We start from the raw sequence: 14486 nt of genomic DNA, 5'->3' as shown, positions 1-14486 counted from the left end.
ACACCGGCTCATCGGAACAATATAGGTTATGGTCGGATGTAACACCGTCGTTGTGTAATACATATTGGAATGTAATACTCATTTGGAATGTTGAATGAGTGTGTACCCATCCCTCCCTCAAGAGGGGGAACGCATAAATGACCACCGTGCACACAGTTTACATATACAGTGTGTGTATGGGAAAGAAGCAAAATGACCTTTCTTTTTTCCTCCATTCGTTTTTCTTTTTTTTTTTTACTCCTACATTTGTATGTACGAGCAATTGCATGAAGGAAAGAATGCTCCCAGAAAGGAGCGCGCAAAAAGAAGAAAAGTGCTTACCCTTCTCAAAAAAATATTTAAAGAAAAAAATTTAATCAACACATTTTGCATTTGTCAATAAAAAAAAATTTTACCAAACAAATCAAAATAAAGTGAAGGAGGAAAATTTTTTATTTTTCACATCCACTTATGTTAATTACACAATGAACATGTAAACCCTTTAATACAAAACAAAAAAAAAAACAAAAACAAAAATATTTACTACACACTAAAACGCGGAATCTAAACTTGGAACCTGTTCCTTAGGAACATTTTCTTCTTCCATATACTTGGATCCCATGAATTCTTGAACCAAAATTTCAAAAAAGTCCTCCTTCATCGAATGCAGGTCCCCTTTTTGCCATTCGTCTAAGACTTCTAAATGGATATCAATAATCATGCGGCGACGCACACCACGACGACCAGCACGGCGATGACCAGCAACCCGTTTTTTCCTCCTTCTTATAGGCGTAGAACGAGGTTTGCGTTCCTTCACTAAATAATATTCATGTGGACCATCCTGCTGTTCCACATGGTCAACAATCTGCTGTTCTAAGGTTGGACCAAGTGCTTTAGGAGCTCTTCTGTAACGTTTTCTGGTCTTACGAAGCATTCCAAAATGCTGAACAAAAGAAAAAAAAATAAATAAATAAAATAACGAAAAAAATGTATCTTTAATAGGGGTGTGAAAAGTTTGTTCTAGCAACACTAATTACTACTTCAAACCCTAAAATGCGAAATCCTACACACACACACCCTAAAATGTGAAATCGTACACCTCCCGCGACTGATTCATTCACCTTCATTATTTTTTTTTTTCTATTTTTTTTTTTTTTTTTTTTCCTCTTCTTTCTTCTTTTACCTTCCATAAAAGATAACTCATAACAGAAATACCAAGCATGGCAGGAGCCAAAGGAAGGTAAGGAAAGAAGGGGTTGTCCTTCATGTCAATAAGTGCTTCAGCCTTGGGTGTTGCTAAACGGGACCCTCCCTCACCACTTCCGCCACCTCCGGCCAGACTGTGATCATGTCCTTCAGGAGCAGTAGTAGCATCATTTTCTTCAGTAGCGGGAATTTCTTCTTCTGCTGCAGGGAAATAGTAAGTAGAAGGAGTATGGAAGAAGTAGGGAAGGGGAAGAATACGTAAAAAGGGAGATTTTTTTTTTTTTTAATGTGATCTCAGAACCTATTATTATGGAACTAAAATATGATGTGTACTGACACCAGGGATGCACATGATGGGGTGGAAGGTTGTTAGAATGATGTTGTTAGGGGTGGAGATGGGGGGTGGAGATGGGGGGTGGAGATGAGGGGTGGAGATGAGGGGTGGTTGTTAGGGATGGACATGAGGGGGATGCACAATTGTTGAGCAACTGTTCGAATTTTTTTTCCCCTTACCTTGATCGTTGTTTTCTTCTTCATCTTCCTTATCTTTAGCGGGTTCTTCTGCGACTTCTTCAACTTCGTCTTCATCCTCCTCGTCTTCTTCCTCTTCTTCCTCCTCCTCCTCCTCCTCTACCTTAGGGACAGTATCCTCTGCTACCGGTTCCTGGGGTGCTGGTGGTGGTGAGTCCGTTTCTGGCTTCTTTGCCTCTTTCTTTACCTCCTCCTCTACTGTTTCGTTAACATTCTCAAAAATTTTCTTCAAGTCTTCTAATTCCTCAGCACCATTCCTTATTTGAACCTTCTCTCCTGTTTCTGCGCGTGAACGATCTGGATCCTCAAGCGCCTTTCTCCTTTGTTGCAATTTTTCCTTATCGACACACCAAGTTTTATCTTTAGTTATTGTCTCCATCATAGTATGCAACTCACTTGTTTCAAATATGTAGTGCGGGTCATCTGAATTATGCGTCTGTCCCGTATAAGCAATTTTTAGTGCAGCATCATAAGCACATTCCGTATACTTCACATTTTCATTTAATGTTTCCCTTACAGTTTTAACTCGGCTAAGGGCCTGTATTATGACATCCTTTGGAGCACACAAGAAAGGCATATAATACATCCATATTTTTAATAAATCACATACAGGAATTCCCCTTACGATCTTCTCACATGGTGCTTGTCCCTTCTCCTGAGTCTGGTCTTTGTCTTCATATTTCTTTTCAACGGCTGTCGTCAGTATTATATTCCTTATCATAATTCTACAGAAACTTTCATACTTGCTCATGCCCTTGCCAAGGGTACTATTCAAATCGTCACATAAAGGTAGAAGGAAGTTCAATTCACTATACTTCTCCTTATTATCCTCTTGTCTTACATCCTCCGAAAATAGTGTAAACCATTCCTTAATAGTGGCTGTAAGGAAGGAAGGTGGTGTTTGGGGACTGTTGTATTAGGGCCTGTGTTGTTGTTAAGTGGGTGGTAGGTGGGTTGTTAGGGTGGTGGTAGGTGGGAGGAAGGAAGATGGTGTTAGGTGGTTGGTCGAAGGATGGTTGTTAGTGGTGGAAGGAAGTAAAGGCTGTGTTAGGGGTGGTTGTTTGAAGGAATGTTGTTAGGTGGTTGGTGCTAGGTGGGTTGTTACGGGTGTTAGGAGGGGAATGAAGGTTCTTATGTGGATTGTTAGGTGGGCGGTAGGTGTGTTGTTATGGATGGTAGGTGGGTTGTTAGGGTGGTGGAAGGAAGTTTATTAGATGGTTGGTGCAAGGAAGGCTGATAGGTGTTTGGTGGAAGGAAGGTTCTGTTAGATGGTTGGTGGAAGGAAGGTTCTGTTAGATGGTTGGTGGAAGGAGGGTTGTTAGAGATGGTAGGTGGAAGGAATGATTGTTAGGGTGCACTTATAGTGAAGGTGACTTCACTGGAGTTGTACTACTTTGCTTACATGAATCACTTATAGTAGACATAGTTTTTGTTATTTCGTCTTTCCCCAGGAGCATGTCCTTCACTTTTCTCCGTAGGTCTACTCCTTCGTTCCCATTTAAGTTATAATTTGCACATTCGTCCCATTCACATTGAACACAGTTTTTCGTCCCACTACTGCACGCAGTTGTGCGAAGCCCCTCATGGATAGTAAAAGCTTGTTGAACAGTTTTTCCCATTAGTGGACACTTGTCCTTTATTTCCTGAGCGTACACATTTAACATGAGGCAACCTATCGCCTGCTCAAATTTTTGATTCTCAACATGGTTCTTCTTATTTTCACTTTCTTCAGGCTTAATGCCGTATATACCCCACAACCCTTTAGCAATGTTATTACATGCCGTTTTTTCGCTTTCACTTGGTGTACCAGTTATGTACGTAATCTTGTCGCAATGATTATTGTTTGTTCCTTCCTTATCTGTTAGAGCCTTAGCTAATTTGCCGAGTACTTTTTCAATGTCGCCCCAAAAGGCTGTCTGCCCGTACAACGGTGAATGGAAGAGCATATATGTGCACTCTGTGAGCACCTAAAATCAAGTTCAGTGCACTCACTGTTCACATAAATAAGATATACTACCCATAAAAGTACCCTTAACTGTGAAGGACAATACTATTCCTTACCACGTGATCCTGATTTGTTTTACTCTTGCCCCTAAGTTCAAACCATTTATCAGTAACTTGCTGTAAGTGTGTCTGGAATTCAATGTTGCAAGTGGTGGCAGCACCTGTAGGAGCTGATGGTGTGCGTGGAAGGAGAGTTTTCCCTGTTTCCAATGTCAGAATTACAGAATCCCCTGGACTTTGTCTAGCGGAAGGGGAAAAAAAAAAACAAAGATCAGAACAGAAGAGTACTTTTTTTTTTTTCGAACAATTACCTTTTGAAGCATATATATATATAAGTAATTGTAATCGAATCGTAACTATACCCGTTATCTTCAACGTCCGTTACGCTTATTCCAGGTTTTCCTCCACCCATACGTACTACAACGTCTCTCTTCCTACGTCGAACAACTTTGTTAGCTTCATTGTTTGTTGCTGCTTCTGCACTCCGTGCACCATCATCTCCTGCTTCCTCCGTATGGTCTTGTTCAAATTCATCTTTCTTCGGTGGAGCCATTATTTTTTCTTTTTTACCACTATTTATTCAATGAATGGAATCGTTACTTACTAAATGGAAAATAGTATTTCACTAAGTATCTACATGTGTGTACAACAGAATGTACATATACATTCATTCATTCCTTACATCCTTTTCTTCTGAGAATACTTTTTTTTCCCTTTTTCTTTTTTTTTTTTTTTTTTTTTTCTTCTTCTTCTTCCTAAAGGAAGAGAAAGCAACTTTCCTTCCACCCCTAAGACCCCTTCAAATCACCTACCACCCCCAAAACCCCTAACAACATTCCTTCCCTAAGGAAGTACCTTCCTTCCACCAACCACCCCAACAATCTTCACTTCCTCCCTCCACCCTAAGAATCATCCTTCCACCCCATAACAATCTAACACAACCTTCCTTTTTTACACCTTCGACTCACATACTACACCTAAGTGCACCTCCCTACACACTATCCTCGCTTCCTTTTTTTTTTTTTATTTTTTTATTTTTCCTTTTTTTTTCTTCGTTTTTTCTTTTTTTTTTTTTTTTCTTTTTTTCTTTTTTTCTTTTATTTTTTTTTATACTTTTTTTATTTGTTCTTCTTTAAAAAAAAAAAAAGAAACCTTGCCTTCACCCTATAATGCATACCTGCACCACTCTGCACACCTTAGTCAACATACTTCCTTCATTACACCTTAAAACTTTCTTTTTTTTTCTTCCTTAAGCATTCCTTCTTTACACTTTTTCTTTAAACATCGTTTTCCTAGTAAATTTTACTTCTTTACATAAATCTTCCTCTTTTTACCTAAACTTTCTTTTTTTTTATACACCCTTCGGGTGTACCCCTCCCTAAAGGAAGTAACCTTCATTACTTCCACCATAACAATCCACTTTCCTGCCACCAAGAACCTTCATTCTAACACGCCTAAAATCCTTCACTCTAATACCCTTACACCCTACCTCTACATCCATACACCCCTTCATTCTACCACCCTCAATAAACTAACACCCCTTACTTCCACACCTAACACAACCTTTCTTCCACCTAACACCCCTAAGTGCACCCCTCTGCACACCTCCCTCCCTCCTGTTTTTTCTCTTGTTTTTTTTTTCTTATTCTTCTTTCTCCTTAAAGAAAGTGACCTTCCTTCTTTTCATCCCTAACACTCCTCCTTATGTGCATCCTTCTGCAAACTTTCCCTAGCAACCTTCCTACCTTCACAGTAACAATCCACCAACCACCCCTAAGTTCACCCCACTGCACACTTTCCTCAACATACTTCCTTCTTCCTTCCATCCACTTAACAACCTTCCTTCTTTAACCGTAAGAATCTTCCTTGGACGGACCTAAGACCCCTAGGTTCTCCGCTGTGCACACATTCCTCCCTTTTTTTTTTTTTTTTATTTTTTCTTCTCAAAAAAAAAATGAGCAAGGTCCCCTCCACCATAACACCAAAACTGCACCCAACTGCACACCTTCCTTCCTCCAATTTTTTTTTTTATTTTGTTCTTCTTTCTTCTTAAAGGAAGTAACCTTCCTTCCACGCTACCACCCTTAACAATCTTCTTTCTAACACCCCCAACAATTTTCCTTCGACCTACCTACCACCAAACAACCTTCCCTTCCACCTAACACCCTAACAATCTTCCTTCCACCTACCACACAACAACCCACCTTCCACCAACCACCTACCACCCAACAACCCACCTACCACCCCAAAACAACGGTTCCCCCCAAAAGGGTCGGTACTGTTCGTAGCGATCCGTAACGATTACTAAAAGTTTTTGTAGCTGTTTGTAGCAGTTCCGTAAGGGTTTGTGACTGTTCGTGGCGGTTCCTCAAGCGTTCCAATTCGTACCGAACTTTACGCTCAAAAGAATACATACCATAAAAGCAACAACAGCAAAACCACAAAGGGGCCACAAATATGGTGGTGGTAGACCACCTATAGAAAGGGCCACAATCAAACCAACACAACACAAAGCTAAAAAATATAACACGGAAAGGGTCAATACGAGAGGTGATAACAAGAACGGTGACAGGAATGCTCCCCCTTTTCTTGTCCATAATCTTCTTTTTATAGGATACAACAATTTATTAAAGAACCCACTGCGTCGAACTCCCCTGGGTCGAATGTTCATGGGTTGGAATTCCTTGGGTGGAAATTCCACTATTATTCTTTCATTTTTTTGTGCTTTATTTTTTATATATGGTATTTGATAATCATCATAATGATAGTCATCACTTCGCTCCTGAAAGAGACTATACATGGAACAAGTGCTATCCATAGAGGAACTGCTCTCCATGGAGGAATTGCTGACCAGGGAGGAACTGCTATCCATGGAACTGTCCATGGAGCAAGTGATGTCCAAGGAGCGGTCTATTGCACCGCAACGGCGACGGTTCTTACAAAAGGGGTGATAGGAAGAAATGTCATTATCCATTTGAGGACGTTCCTGGTTACCATTGTTACCACTTCTTGCTGCATGGAATCGGTGAAATAATTTTTTATCGTTCTGATCAAAGAGGCCGCGTATTCTTTCCTTCTGTAAAGGGACGAAATCATCGTCGTTGTTGTTGTTTGATGTACCATCATCACTCCACTTGGATTTTAGTGTTTTAGCACAGGATTTTTGTGCTAGTGATGTTTTTACACCACCGCCTTTGGTGGAGGTGCCAAAGGGGGTGGTTCTTCCCTTCTCTTCAGTTCCTGTCACACTTGCCCCATCCCTGTTATTCCATGATGTGCTTATTGCACTCACCTAAAAAAAAGAATGTTATTGGATGGTTGGTGGTAGGGTGGATTGCTAGGTGGGTGGAAATTTTTTTTTTTCCAACACACCCTCCTTTTTTTTTCAATTTTTTAGTGAAAAAAGCGTAGAAATGTTCATTAGTCATAATAAAAATGTATGCGTGCGTCAGAAAATTTAAACAAGTTTAATAGTTGTTATTATGATTGTCATACAAGAGTAGGGTATTGCCAGAGGTAGAGTATCAAACTAAAAATTAGGACTTTCGCAGGGAATGGTGCCATTTTTCTTTTTACTGTTTTTGCTTGTTTTCTTTTTTTTCTCTCTTTAATGTGGAAAATGTTTTAATTTAAGTTGTTTTCGCACATAAGCTACTGTTTTTTTTCTAAGTGTGTGTGTGAAAGTGTAACTTCAAGTTGAAGAATTTATTACAACGTACAAAAAAATATATATATGTATAGAAAAAAATATATATCATAATTTAGAGAAAATATATTTTGGAAGTTCACATAATATTATCTCATGAATTAGCTAAAAATTTGGTTCTCATATTCTCTAAAAAAAAAAAGAGAATGTTACACCCCCTCTCCCAACACTCATCCCCACACCCTAACACACTTCCTTCCACCACCCCTCTTACACCCCCCTCCCCCACACTCTCCAGTAGTTTGTCGCACCGTTCCTTCTAACGGTGTAATGGAAGGAGTAGCAAATTATTATGCACATGTTTTAACAGTGGAATTTTTATATACACGTATACACTCAAAATTCTACCCGTTTTCTTTTTTTTTTTTTTCTTTTGGAGATAATGTTAAATATAAAAAAAAAGAAAAGGAGAGGAAAAAACAATTTATTATTATTGAACAATCACATAAACAGAAGGGAAGAGGGGAGGACTGTACTGTCAAGCATATACTATAAGGATGCATATATTTCTCCCTTGTATGCATAATGAATGGAAATATCCTTTGTATATTACGTACGCTTCTTTTCATTTCATTTAATATAAATTTACCCTCATCACAGTATATTTATGAATATACACATCCCGGAAAGGGGAAGGGAAAGGAGTGGGTGGAACGTTCCTCCTTATACATATATATATATGAACTGCACATAGGCATGTAGATGAACTGTATACAATATATATATATATGGATTAAAAAAAAATTAGGAGGAGTACTTTTTTCTTTTGGGCTTAATTCTTTATATATTTTTTTACCTTAATATATATATGTACATATGTAATGTACATATGTAATGATTTTGATGTACACATTTGTGTATGGGGTATATTACTATTGTTCAAGGAATTAAGGAATATATATTATTATTATTGAAGAAGCAAGAAGTGAAAATTTCATACACATACCATTCATCCACACTTCCACATACACATACACTTCCTTTTATACTGAGTAAATAAATATATATGAACAACCATCTTCTTTTTTTAAAAAGTAGAATATATATACCAAAGAAGAGCGCACGACTTAAAATATGGCTGACGTAAGACGCTTTATTCCTTCATTATGTCAAAGGAGTATTTGAATAATAAACACATATGATACATATATATATATATTCCACACTCTTCCTTCTGCTCAATTCCGTACGTATAGGATGGATTTTTAAAGAGTTTAACTTCATACAGCAAGTTCTACAATAACTTTGACAGTGTTACGCAGAACTGCAGTGGCACTGGTGTCACGCCTGATAAGTTAAAGCCTCAATTAAAGACTAGTCCCTTCAACGACTGTCAGCAAATTATTGATGACGCTGAAAAAATCGCAAAGGCTTATTGTTACGCATGTACACAGAATGAGCAACCAAGCTACGAAAATAAAGAACCTTGTTATTTCTTTTACCATTGGTTGGGGGATAAATATGGGAAGGATTTAGGTACTAAGACATTGTCAAACCTTTTGGATGTAATTTATAAAGCGCTGAATATAAGTTCCTATAAGAAGCAATGTAGATTTCAATACACCGATGTTAATAAAAACCTCCTCTCCCAAATGAAAACAATATTCGATTATTTCTACGAGCATGAGAAAATAAACGGATGGTTACTACAAAATGGCCTCAAATGTGAAGCAAAGCGGATGGGTTACTTAGAGGGAATTGCTTCAGCATGTATTACCATTAGAGCAGATTGCAAAGGAAGGGGACATGATAGTAATTCCTATTGTGGCGACTTTAATAAGAACTACATGGTCCATTGTGGTGTAGCGGAAGCGTTACATTTGTATTGTACAGAGGTAGATACCCTAAAGGATAATAGGCAATATTCTTCCGTAAAGGAAAAATTACAGGCCGAACGGAAGCTCGCACAACAAGCAACACAAGCAGAACGAGCAAAACAAGTAGCAGAAGCAGCATCCTCTGCAGCACAACTCAAATTAAACGAAGCCGAAAGTAAAGCAAGTGCTGCTTCTTCTCTTTCTTCTGCCTTTGGCACCATAGCAGCAATAGAATTACCAATATTGGCATATTTTCTATTTAAGGTAAAATTACAGTTATGGTTGAGGAATATAAATAATAGTAGACCTCCTTTCATTCCTCTTCCTTAGACACATATTTCCTTCCTTAGATCCTTCCTCCCCCTTAGACCTTTCCTTCCCTTCCTTAGACCTCCTTTTCTTCCTCCTTAGACCATCCTTCCTTCTAATACCCCACCTTCTAACCCCCTACTTCTAACCCCCTCCTTCTAACCCCCTCCTTTTAACCCCCCTTTAGTATAAACCATGGTCTTCTTGGTTCGGTAACCACACTTCTGGAAAAAGAACGAGAAGATCAGCCGGGCGTGATATTGTCGACTTAACAGAAACTTCTACTATAGGTCCAACAACAGAGGACGTATCAACAGTATATGGTGGTGTACAGTCTCGAAGGGGAAGAACAGGAACAAGAACCAATAATAGTACAACAGGTCATCGGAATGTAGGTCGCCAAAATATTAGTTACCAGAACATGTAAGACCTGTAAAGGAATTTTTGCCTTCAAAGGAGCATAAATAACACCGCATACAGAATGCATACAATGTAAGAAGCAAAAATGATCATTCTTCCTTTCTTTCCCTTATTCCTTCTTTTTTTCCCTTCCTTCTTTCCTTCCTTTCTTCCTTTCTTCCTTTCTTCCTTTCTTCCTTTCTTCCTTTCTTCCTTTCTTTGTTTTTTTTTTTTTTATTCCTTTTCTTTTTGGCTAATTTTTTATTTGATTAACATTATACGTAAAACTGAAGAAGAAAGAAGAGAAAGGAGTACTTACCCTTCCTTAAAAAAAAAATATTCATGTATTTTTTAAAAAAAAAAAAGGAAAAGGACGAAGAAGGAACAAATCCTAACCTCTTTTGAAAATGGGTGTTTTAACGTTTGAAAAAAAAAAAAAGTTAAAAAAAAGGAAAAAAGTAGGAACATTATTACTAAGGTACTATAAACGGGGAAAGGAAGGAATAAAGTGCATACATTATGAGAAGTGTGTGTGTTCTTATAAATAAAATAAATAGATTTTCTTTTTTTTTTTTTTTTTTTTTTTTCTTTTTCTCCCTTCCTTTTTTTTTTATGCATTTCTATGAGAACAATTCCTTCTGTATTATATCATACCTTTATTCCTCGGATAAATGAATGATCTTTACCTTATATTAATAAATATGCGCACATATAAGGGAGGAAAGGAAAAAAGGGGCGGTAGAGTGCTCCATGCACATGTATGAACTATAAATATATGCACAAAAAATTTTTTCTTTATAGGAAAATTTAAAATAATAAGAAAGCATTAATTAATAATAGATACTAAAACTTTTTCCAAAGGGGAAGGAATTGTATTTCTATTTATATAAAATGATGAAATTATTAGGCACATTTGAACCTAATGCTCCGAATAGAACTGTACATTCCAATAATGTACAATACATGAAGGAAGAAGTATATAAGGAGAATTTATGTTGTTCTTTCCATTTTTTTTTTTTTTTTTTTTTATTGTCGATTCCTTCCCCTACTTATCTTATAAATTCATATACTATATACTGAATAATTGAGTACAATGTGCACATGTAAGCAAAGCAGGAAGTATTCTGTACATATGAAGTATATACGATATGTAAATTAGCAGAATATAATAGATCTTTCCATAATAATAAAACATGAATTAAAATAATACCATAAGCTGAAAATTTTTCTGTTCCAAAGGAAAAAAAATATTCTACTGCATTCTCCCTATGTATACATATATGTATGAATAAAGTTCTTAACATAAAATATAATATACAAAGGAAGAAAAATAGTACCAATATCGGAACAATGACAGGTGTAAGTATACGGGGGAGGTGTAAGGAAGGGAAGAACATAAGGAAATGATTCTCATTTTACAGTTCATAATTGAATATATATATATATAACACTTTATGCATAGGGTAATAAATTAAAAAGTAAAAAATACATATTATACTTCCATACACATTTATATTTTGTAGGGCAAGGGAGGTGCAGTTAAATTACCTTCAGAGGAAGTGTACGCTGCATTCGACGGAAGAGGGGAGATGTGTAAAACGAGCCGCCAGGGGCACGGGTGTAATGAGGACGTGAAGAAGGAGGTGTTACGCGAATTGAGCACGTGGGGCAACCAAGCATTAGGGAAGGATGAAAATTTAGCCACTACAATTGTAAGGAATTACTACTACTCATGTAGGGAGGACACACGCGGCAGAGCCTATTATAAGCCATGCTGGTTTTTGTACTTCTGGATAGGTGACAAAGTAAAAGACAAATTGAGGAAGAACAATGCAAATTTTAGGGATACCATGGACTCTATTTACGCTGCACTGGCGAATTTCCCATGGGGGAAGGAGGGTCACCACCAAAGGAAATGTACTAATATATACACAGGAAGTACAAAGCAATTCTTAGAAGCGGCTAAAAAATTTTATGATTACAACTATAACTACCATGCTCTACAAGGAAATCCGAAGTGTAACAAAGATGCCATTACTCCAGGGCGCAAGGAGGAAGAGGGGACTCCGCAGTACGGATATTCATGGTCATGTAATGAATGTAAGACTAAAAAAAATGAATATTGTGCCGAATTTAAACAGAAATATATGAGTGACGGTATAAACTGCAATAGTGAGACCCTACCAAAATTAGAGTGTACTCCAGCACCACCACCGAGACCTCCACGAGCGGTAAAAAAAAAAGGGGGGTGGGGAACGGAATCACAGTTCCTATGCGTTTTTTTCTTATTCCTAGTGGAGAATTATATATTATGTATTATATATTTTTTACATGACGCCTTATCTATCATATGATGGGGAAGTAAGTAATACATACATATATGGATGTATATTCCTCCTTCTTAATTACATCCATAGGATCAGTGCCAAGGTAAGCTACCTGCAGAGACAATATATTGCCAGATAACCAACGCTGAGCGGTATAGTGAAAGTGAAGAGTGCAGTACAGTAGGAGTAGGAAATGATCTGGATAGTCTGTTAGCGGATTATGGGGTCCCTGGGGATTATGGAGAAAGTATTGTAAAAGCCTTCTGTTATGCATCTAAAATAGGCTACCCCCGAATCCCAGTAATGATTGGTGCTATTATTTTTACTATTGGCTGGGGAATCAGGTACAAGCAGCAAAGGAACGTGGTAAGAACTTTGAGGAAGTTCTAAAGGCCATATACGACAAATTGGAACAACTGAACGCACCAGGAGTTAGTAACAAATGTGAGCTTATGTACGAAAATGACAACATTAGCTGGGAAATTTTCAAACAAATGAAAATACTATTCGATTATCAAAAGGATAAAAGTACTATAACAGCGGGAATAAGTACGGGGCGGGATAAACCTTGTCCTGAACAACATGAAACATACCTACAGAGAGTAAAGTGTGCCTATGAATTTATACAGAAGAAATGTACGCAGGAAAGTAATGGGGGTGAATGGTGTAATCAATTTGGGAAGTGGCATGCAAATTATAAAAATGAGCATGAATTAAAATTGCAGTGTAAACTGAATAATACAGAAAAATGCACAGAGGAAGGAAGTAATCCTGAATCCCAAGAAAGTTTAGCGCAGTCCACTAGTACAAGCACCTCCCCATATGGGGGAAGCACAGCTGCTGCTGTCTCCAGTGCAGTTGTCACATTAGTAGGCATTCCCACAATCTTCTTCCTCCTATATAAAGTAATAATTATTACCACCCAAACCACTATATATATTTGAAAATGTGTATGTATATACGTATATATATATAAATATAAATCTATATATATGTATATATATATATATATATGTAGTAATATGTATATGTGTAGGTTACGTATATACACCACATATTTTTATGTCCTTAACACCCCTTCCTTTCCTTCAGTACACTTCCTTACCATCTTTGTTACGTAACACCTCCTTCTTTGGAGGAAGCAGCAATGCAAGAAGGAACAATAATAAAAGAAAAAAAAGAAGTGCAATAGAACGTAGATTGAATATGGAAAGGGAAGATGACGATTTTTCTTCCACATTTGGTTCAACATTTGACTCAGCAACAACATATGCCACATCAAATTTAACCAGTAGTGCAACAAATTCCATGACGCAATATTCTGTTCCATATATTAGATAAGTTCTTTTTTTTTTTTTTTTGAACTGTTTCTTTCCTAATTATGTTCTTATTCACCCTTTTTATATCTGAACACTTATGAAGGAACAACAATACAAGAAAAAAAATACAAAAAAAAAAAAAAAAAAAAATTTTTTTTTTTGAGCGCAAATACGCAAACACATGCAACTATACAACGTAAAGTTGTACAGCTAAAAATAAAAAAGGAAGGAAGAATGAATTCCATTCCCTTCCACCAACCACGACCCTACCACCTAACAACCCACCTACCACCACACTAACACTAGACCAATGATACAGTAAAATAGTAGTACATCCCTACTTCAAATATCTGCGAAAACCTTCGTTATAATATTATCAATTTCTGCAATAATTTCGCTTATTATTTTAGTCGCATTCGTAGCATTTTATTATTATCGAGCCCGAAAAAAATATATCCAACGATTCATTCCCTTCGAGCACATGCACAGAAATCTAACATATTCATTTCCTAACTGTTTTATTTCTTTTTCACCGTTGTATCTAAAATAAAGGGAGCAAAATTTTTGAGCGCAAATATGCAAGCATGCACAACTCTAAACTCTACATGTGAGCACAATTTGCTACTCCTCCTTCCATTGCACACCATCAGAAAAGAAGTCCAATACATTTGGAAAGTGCCTATCACATCTTTTTTCATAGAGAGGGAGGGAAAGAAGAATACGAATCACTCCCACTCACCACTTCTTTGAACTTAAAATTTTTAGAGGAATATAATTATGTAATAATGAAATCAATGTTTTTTTTTTAAATTACCATTATTTCTATGCTTATATACATTTTTTTTTGTACGTTGTAATAAATTATTTCTAATTTAAAATATATATATAT

The 14486-nt window shown here is 37.0% G+C and overlaps 1 protein-coding gene across 1 annotated transcript; it reads right to left on the bottom strand.

The window, feature by feature from the left end:
* Nucleotides 1–529: 529 nt before the first annotated feature.
* PCOAH_00037210 (SICA antigen) lies at nucleotides 530–4254 on the bottom strand (the record flags this gene model as incomplete). The annotated part of the gene is made up of 7 exons (XM_020060512.1): nucleotides 530–922; nucleotides 1163–1386; nucleotides 1699–2269; nucleotides 2342–2595; nucleotides 3119–3632; nucleotides 3778–3961; nucleotides 4139–4254. The coding sequence occupies 5 exons, from the start codon at nucleotides 3378–3380 to the stop codon at nucleotides 530–532; spliced, it is 1704 nt and encodes a 567-aa protein (XP_019916788.1).
* Between the last annotated feature and the right edge of the window lie 10232 nt (nucleotides 4255–14486).

The sequence above is a fragment of the Plasmodium coatneyi genome, chromosome 12, assembly GCF_001680005.1.
Source record: "Plasmodium coatneyi strain Hackeri chromosome 12, complete sequence".
In the NCBI taxonomy this organism is placed as follows: domain Eukaryota; phylum Apicomplexa; class Aconoidasida; order Haemosporida; family Plasmodiidae; genus Plasmodium; species Plasmodium coatneyi.
The sequence above is the reverse complement of the archived record's forward strand: the minus strand, read 5'-3'. Positions and strand labels throughout refer to the sequence as shown.